Source organism: Pseudophryne corroboree, unplaced genomic scaffold (genome assembly GCF_028390025.1).
Source record: "Pseudophryne corroboree isolate aPseCor3 unplaced genomic scaffold, aPseCor3.hap2 scaffold_759, whole genome shotgun sequence".
NCBI classification, from domain to species: domain Eukaryota; kingdom Metazoa; phylum Chordata; class Amphibia; order Anura; family Myobatrachidae; genus Pseudophryne; species Pseudophryne corroboree.
This window is the reverse complement of record NW_026970338.1, coordinates 293194-301893: the sequence shown is the minus strand read 5'-3', so window position 1 is coordinate 301893 and position 8700 is coordinate 293194. Positions and strand designations below refer to the sequence as shown.

The window sequence follows — 8700 nt, the reverse complement described above, 5'->3', positions numbered from 1 at the left end:
CCCTAAAAAGGATACCTCCGTGACGTGAAATTCACACTTCTCCGGTTTGGCATACAAGTGATTTTCACGTAATTTCTTAAGCACCTGACGCACCTGGGTAACATGTTGTTCTACAGAGTCAGAATATATCAAAATGTCGTCTAAATAGACCACGACGAATCTTCCCAGAAACTCACGGAGCACATCATTAATGAGATCCTGAAAGACTGCCGGAGCGTTAGATAGGCCGAATGGCATGACCAGATACTCATAGTGGCCTGATTGAGTACTGAATGCCGTTTTCCACTCATCCCCTGACCTGATTCTAATGAGATTATATGCTCCTCTCAGGTCAATCTTAGAAAAAATAACAGCCGAACGTAGCTGATCAAAGAGGACAGAGATCAGCGGCAGGGGGTAAGTATTTTTTACTGAGATCTTATTCAAGGCTCGAAAGTCAATGCAGGGTCTGAGGGAACCATCCTTCTTCTCTACGAAGAAGAAACCTGCACTTAAAGGGGATTTAGATGGCCTGATAAACCCTTTCTCAAGACTTTCTTTCACATACTCATTCATGGCCACCGTTTCAGGACCAGACAATGCATATAACCTTCCCTTAGGCAACGTGGCACCAGGAATTAACTCAATGGTACAATCATAAGGCCTATGGGGAGGCAAAATATCAGCATTGCCCTTGGAAAACACATCCAAAAAATCCTGGTATTCTCCAGGAATATGTGCAGAGCTGGCAGCGGCTACTCGAATGGGAAGTGTAATACATTCTTTATCACAGATGGTACCCCATTGTAGGATCTCCCCAGACTGCCAATCAATGTTGGGATTATGAAAGGCCAGCCAAGGGTGACCCAGAACCACAGGAACTGCTGGACAATGGGTAAGAAAAAACTCAATCTTTTCAGAATGTAGAGCTCCCACCGAGAGCAAAACTGGAGGTGTACATAGAGAAATAACCCCATTGGATAAGGGACTCCCATCTAAACCATGCATGGTGATACACCTACCTAAGGTTAGCTGAGGAATACCTAAGGCCTTGGCCCATGTTAAGTCCATAAAGTTTCCTGCAGCTCCACTGTCCACAAAAGCAGAGACCGAGGAACAGAGGCTGTCATAAGAAACTTTAGCAGGAACCAACAGTGAATTATTTGAGGAGATGAGCTGTAGACCAAAGTGAACCCCCTCACTATTCACTTGGTCAGGAAGTTTCCCGACTTGTTTGGGCAACTACGGGCAAAATGTCCCTTGCCTCCGCAGTACAAACACAGACCAGAATTTTGCCTCCTGGTTCTTTCTTCCGGAGACAATTTGGAGAGACCAATCTGCATAGGCTCCCCCATGTCTACAGGAACGGAAGGAACACAGGGAAAAGAAACTACAGATGCCCCTTTTTCAGTCCTCCGCTCTCTGAGCCGACGATCTATTTTAATAGAGAGCTCCATGAGTTTATCAAGGGTCTCAGGAGCGGGATACTGAAGGAGGCTGTCTTTTATAGATTCAGATAAGCCGAGGCGAAACTGACTGCGCAGGGCAGGGTCATTCCAGCCACAGTCGTTCGACCAACGGCGAAACTCCGTACAATAATTCTCTGCAGGATTCCTACCCTGTCTTAGAGCACGCAACTGACTTTCTGCGGACGCCTCTCTATCAGGGTCGTCATACAATAGCCCTAAAGATTTTAAAAAGGCGTCTACAGACGATAAGGCCGGATCGTCTGTCTTTAAACCAAAAGCCCAGGTCTGAGGATCCCCCTGAAGCAGAGAAATTATAATTCCAACCCGCTGAGCCTCCGTACCTGAGGAGACTGGTCTTAAACGAAAATACAGTTTACAAGACTCTTTAAAATTAAAAAACTGTTTTCTATCCCCAGAAAAACGGTCAGGCAGATGCATTTTTGGTTCAGGGATGACCCTCGGGGAAGTCCGTAACAGATCTTCCTGTGAGCTCACCCGGAGGGACAGATCCTGAACCATCTGGGTAAGTTCCTGAATCTGACTAACCAGAAACTGGCCAGGATTTGGCCCAACACCGGTGGGATTCATGAGGCCGACAAAATTCTCCCAACTGGATAAGTGAAAAAATTAACTCCTGTTGAAATTTTTTCTTTTGTCAGGCCGGTGATAATGTTACGATTCCTGTACTCCAGACTGGAGAAGATCTTATGGCAGGGATCTGAGTACAGGAACCATATACAGGTTGTGGGAGCTGGAGAGCCTAGTAACCCCTGGCGCCCTAACTCCGTTGTCTCGCCCGTGTTATCAGAAATCCCCTGCGAGACTATGGTTGCTTGAGCCTATGGCAGCCGCGTTCGAAGGGCGGATTATGTCTGCCCAACCCCGATGCCCCCGCAGGTCTTAATGGGAGACAAGGGGAAGTCCGAGACAGGGTGATAACAAGGGGCCCTCTGACTAAGCAACCAAGCCAGGGGTTACAAGCTAACTTAACTAAATCAAAAGGTATGTGCGGATTAGCCGCCAGGGAAAAGGACAACCAAAGATCCACTGATCCGACACTCCTATCCGGCACCGCTGGACACCAGAGTGGATCTTGTGGAAGCGGAATCCTCCGCAAAGCTCCAGAACACAATATAAACAAAATAATAAATTATAGCGGACAAGCCGCAACACACGGCTGCGCCGCGACTCACGAACACCACCAGATGTTAAAGGTGCTCGGTCAGACTCCAGGAATAGATGGTAACTTCCGAGTACAGGATCACTGATAACAGGAACAAACGGATAGACCGGGACTGGGAACTTTCTCTGCAGCAGACACAGGCAAACAGGAAGCTATCACCGGCGTCTGAGAGAAGTCCTGGGAGTGCTTATATTTGAGAGCCCTCCAATCCTGATCCAGACAGGGTAATTACATGATGATGCCGTGCAGCTGCATGCTGCATGGCCAGAACACACAGGCACTGATTAATTAAGACCCAGCAACAGGGAATGCAGTCCGACCGTGGCGTTCCTGTTGCTAGGGTCTGAGCGGCTCTGTGCGCCCGGCGTCTCTGGTTGCTAGGCGCCGGGCCGCACGGCCGCGCGGACCCCGGCGCCTAACAAAAACATTTCTCACACTCAGAACATTGAAATGGCTTCTCACCTGTGTGATTTCTGTGATGTATAACGAGAGCTGAGTTGTCTGCAAAACATTTCCCACACTCAGAACATGGAAATGGCTTCTCACCTGTGTGACTTCTGTGATGTATAACAAGATATGATTTCTGTGTAAAACATTTCCCACACTCAGAGCAAAAATATGGCTTCTCACCTGTGTGACTTTGCTGATGTCTAACAAGATCTGATTTGTGTGCAAAACATTTCCCACACTCAGGACATGGAAATGGCCTCTCACCTGTGTGACTTCGCTGATGTCTAACAAGTTCTGATTTCTGGGCAAAACATTTCCCACACTCAGAGCAAGAAAATGGCTTCTCACCTGTGTGACTTCGCTGATGTCTAACAAGGTCTGATTTCCGGGCAAAACATTTCCCACACTCAGAGCAAGAAAATGGCTTCTCACCTGTGTGACTTCGCTGATGTCTAACAAGGTCTGATTTCCGGGCAAAACATTTCCCACACTCAGAGCAAGAAAATGCCTTCTCACCTGTGTGACTTTTGTTATGACTAACCAGATCTGATTTGTGTGTAAAACATTTCCCACACTTATGACATGGAAATGGCTTCTCAGCTGTGTGACTTCTGTTATGACTAACAAGATCTGATTTGTGTGCAAAACATTTCCCACACTCAAGACATGGAAATGGTTTCTCACCTGTGTGACTTCTCTGATGTGCAACAAGAACTGATTTCTGTACAAAACATTTTCCACAGTCAGAACATGGAAATGGCCTCTCACCTGTGTGAATTCTTTGATGTCTAGCAAGTTGTGATTTCTGTGCAAAATATTTCCCACACTCAGAACATGGAAATGGTGATGTACCTGTGTGACTTCTCTTATGTGCATCAAGAGTTGATTTGTATGTAAAACATTTCCCACACTCAGAACAGGAATATGGTTTCTCACCTGTATGTATTCTCTTATGTATTACAAGAAGTGATTTGTATGTAAAACATTTCCCACACTCAGAACATGGAAATGGAGTCTCACCTGTGTGACTTTGCTGATGTTTAACAAGTTGGGATTTCCGGGTGAAACATTTCCCGCACTCAGAACATGGAAATGGCTTTTCACCAGTGTGATTTCGCTGATGTGTAACAAGATGTGATTTCAGTGTAAAACATTTCCCACACTCAGAACATGGTAATAGGTTCTCACCTGTGTGACGTCTCTGATGTGTAACAAGATGTGATTTCTCTGTAAAACATTTCCCACACTCAGAACATGGAAATGGCTTCTGACCTTTGTGTCTGCACTGATGTGAAACAAGTTGTGATTTGCAGGTAAAACATTTCCCACAGTCAGAACATATCAGTGGCCTCTCACCTGCCTTAGCTGCCTGATGGGTAATAAGCTTTGTGTTCTGTGTAAAACATGTGGTATCTATAGAACAGGGAAACTCTGTATTTACTGTCAGAGCTGTAACAGATGCACCAATATCAGAGTGATCAGGAGAACATTTCCCAGGATCAGAGGGACCAGCTGATAGAGCTGGATGTATAATTGAGGTAATGGGGTTATCTCCTGGAGAATCCTGTCTACTGTCATAATCTTTTATTTCACAATCCGGGGATAACATTAGATGTCCTTCTGAGATATTCCTGCTTGTGTGTCCATCTGCTGGAAATAAAACACATTATGGAAATGTGACATTTTCTGTAACAATATTAATCTTGTAAACAATAGGAGAAAATTACATTCTGGGACACTTAATAGTAAATGTGTGTATTAAAACACAACATTTAATGAAGGCTTTATAATAATGTCTCCTAACGTTACTCCTGGAAGCATTGGTAAGGTAGCATTCCTTTATGTGTGTGCTCATACGCTGGTAAACCTGTACATGTGTTACTCACCCTTATATAAGGTATATTGCTACAGCAGAGTAGGTGTGGAACAAGGTATTTTACATGCAATACACCATATAATACACTGCAATCATCATCTGCTAGGTTATAATCCATTGTTACACCCCCATCATCAGTGTCTTACTGTACCTCTACTCTCAATAGTAATAAGGATGATGTGTGTACAGTAAGTATGATACAGAGAATTACATATCAGAATCTATACAGCTGCCGCCACACTTCTGCTTCTCATACGTGTGCTACTGGCAGCAGTGAACATCTGAGTGAGAGTGCAGGGAAGACAGCAGAGTCTGATGAGAAAGAGATTGGATCTGCCTTTGCAGGGATGTACCACACCTGTCACCCCTGTTATTATATAAAATAATAAATAAGAGGGGCGTGGACTATCCAGACGTGCTTTCTGGAGCTCTCCTCACTAAGTGGTTTCTTATCTACCCTACCTAATAGCTCTCAGCCGCCGCTGGGACCAAGACCCAATCTATCAAGTCCCCCACTCCTCCTGCCCTAAAGCCGCTCACTCGGCTCAGTCTGGGCATCGTTCACTGCTGCAGCCTAGTGACGCAGCTGAAGCCACGGGCTGTATTCTGGGGCTACGTGTGCCCAGTCTTTCCTGCACGCTCCGGAGACCTGACTTGGAGGCGCTTTTGCCTCAGGTGGGAGCACTTGCTCTTCTGCTACTGCTGGGGACAGAACGGGCTGCGCACAGTCACCGGAGCCCGGCAGTGTATTGGAAAGTGAGGTGATGATCAAGCACTCTTGCTCTTTCTCCAAATTCCACTAGCCGATCTGCTAAGATATCCGTGTCGAACCCCCTACCCCGGAGACGTTGGACCTCTGACCCTGCTAGGTATGAAACATAGCTGCTGCTAGGAGAGAGGGTGGGGCTTGTGGGGCTCACCGGTTCTGTACGAATGTCCACTGGTAGGCCACCATCTTCAATGCCAACGCCCTTAGCACTCTACCTCCGCCCAGAGGGACATCTCCAAGCTCACAAGTGCCGCCCTCATGATGCTTCTGGATGCGTTGAAAGGGATATCCACACCCTTCTCCTGATACACGATCTACAGATCGTCCTTAGACATTCCGCTGAAATCCACCATCTTGTGCTTTCTCCTGCGCTGCAGTTACTCCTATATTAACTTGGCTTCTCCAATCAGGTGACCGAAAAGCCACCTAGGATTATCCCACCGCTATGCTAGCAATTTCTGTGACCGGATGGTTCTCTATGAAAGCCCTCGCCCTGCATCGCGTCCCGCCCCAGTCACAGAATGGATGTTTAGGTCACAGAGGATCTGGCCAATTAGGGGATTCCCACTTACTGTCAGTAACCGCCTACTACTGACACCACCCACTGCGCAGTGGGCGGGTAATACACTGTTACCACTAGACTCCTTGTTGCCAGGGAGTCTGGAACCATGGTACTGCTCTGTATGCATCGACACGCTAACCACACCTGTGTGGTGTTGACGAATCACTAGTGGCTGGTCTAGGACTCTGCACGGTAGCTGGCGGGAGGCGGAGCTTGGAGACGCTGAGTGCACCCTCGACAGCCAGAAAACAGAACTATGTTCGGCATAGCTCTGCAGATCACAAGATGAAGCGGTCCTCTTGAGGCAGATGTTTATTCACCCAGTCTTAAAAAAGACTTCCCTATTGCTAGGGGCAACAAGAATACAGCAAGATGTTTACAGCAGAGTGAAAATTGTATAATACCTCTGGATGCTCATAGGCCTCCTCTTTTTATCTTACTCTAATATACATACCACAGGGGGTAAGTCCACCATGCTATTCTCAACCATTGTTTATCCATGTGATGTGCATGCCTTGGCCACATGCACAGCTACCATTGTCCTCTATGGACGGTGGGGAGTAGTCACTCTCCTTTGACCGTCCCATCCTGGAGGGTTAGTATCCGCCCTGGTGACGCTCAGTCTAGGCTGGGGGAAGTTTTCCCATCTAAACTACTTCCAGGAATCTGCCCAGGTACCCAGCTCACCATCTCCAGCCTAAAATTGGGCTCCAGAGATGGGCAGCCTAGATCCCCGGTCAGGGTTTCCTGCCCACCGAGGGTGATCGCTATGGAGCTCCAGAAAACCACTCAGCTTGTTTTAAAGCTGAGCTGCTCCTCTCTCTCCCCATGATACTTCCATGTGGGAGGCTAGAGAGGAAAGCATTCCATTTTGGGGGGAAAGTACTGGGGGAATCCAACAGCCTACACCAGGCATGTCCAAACTGCTGCCCTCCAGCTGCTGTGAAACTACATATCCCAGCATGCCCTGACAGTTTTGCTGTCAAAGAATTCTAAAGCTGTGTCAGGGCATGCTGGGATGTGTAGTTTCTCAACAGCTGGAGGGCAGCAGTTTGGACATGCCTGGCCTACACAGTTATGGATTCCCCCCTCCTGGAACACACAACCAAGTGCATTTCACTTTAAATACAATTCAAATACACTATACACATTGTTGCTTAAATATACACTGAGCCTGTGCCCTACACAGGCTCCACATACCCAGTCACTGCAGTGCCTCACCATACTAACTATATATATATATATATATATATATAGCGCATCACATGTCCATCCCGCAGCAAAGTCACTAGTATAGACAGGACCAGCACACTGTAGTCTAGTCAAAATGCAGTATTTACTCCATATGTGTGAATAAAGATACAAGGCTCAGCATATACTCATCGTTAGCAAGCACAGGGAAACACAATAGACCTCCCGAACAGCGTTTTCGGACTTAATCCATCATCAGGGGAACAGTTATCAAAAGTGCCATAGTGCCTTGTGCAAAAAATGCCTGTATAAAGTGCCAAAACCAAGCTCACTTGTGTGCTCTATTTAAGCACACCTAATGGCGCTTACCTGCCGCACCTGTGATCTCCAAACCCCCCCCCCCCCCCCCGATGATCGTATCCACCACCCTGCCTGTCTGGTTCCCCCGCCGTTGGAACGCAGTGGTGCAATGTGAATTGGTACTATGATGTGGCCACGCCCCTTCTCCACAAAGCGATGCCCCTACATTTTTGATGGGCGCACACTGACTTTGCTTTACAATATGGGAGGGGGAGCACCAATGCACTTTCTGCCAAATTGTCTAGTTCCATCTCTGGTGCAGAGTGTCCGGTATAGCTACACAGCCCAGCAGCACTGTCACCCCCCCCCCCCCCCCCCATCCCCCTCCCTCCCCCCTCGCAGCACTTTTGTAGTGTCCAAATCAAGTCTGAGTTTTTATATTTAAATCATTAATAAGAACCTTAATTCCGATGGAACCCAGAAAAGGACAGGTAGGACCCCAATTTTGAAAAAAGTGAGGGGTCCCTGGGACCCACTTTTTTTTGGGATCATCGCGATCACTCCCTGGAGTGCTGAGGTGCCGGGAGCATAGCTCCCAGACCCCAGCGCCCTACGATCCCCCGTGAGTGGCGCACGCTCCTGCAGCTTGGGGCGCTCGTACCGGCTGCCGTGGCTTGCCACCTCTGTAGTGCTCCGCTCACAACGGCACACACAGCGCTGCCGCAGGATCTGATCTCCTGGCTGCAGTGGTTCCGCTCTTCCCCGGCACACCGGGGGGGGTTCCCTCACTGCCGCGGTCGCAGGAAAGGTCCATACATTTTAAAGATGTCACCTAGCGCCAGTATACACCACCGTTCAAAAGTTTGGGGCCACCAAGACAATTTCGTGTTTTCCATGAAAACTCAGCTATTTATCAAATGA

The 8700-nt window shown here is 47.6% G+C and overlaps 1 protein-coding gene across 1 annotated transcript in view; it reads right to left on the bottom strand.

Moving 5' to 3' along the window:
* Positions 1-239: 239 nt before the first annotated feature.
* LOC135040792 (uncharacterized) overlaps positions 240-8700 on the bottom strand; it is a 31568-nt gene continuing 23107 nt past the window's right edge. The window contains exon 6 of the mRNA XM_063954859.1: positions 240-4726. Coding sequence (XP_063810929.1) covers positions 3047-4726 — 1680 coding nt within the window. The 3' untranslated portion in view covers positions 240-3046. The remainder of the gene's footprint in view (positions 4727-8700) is intronic.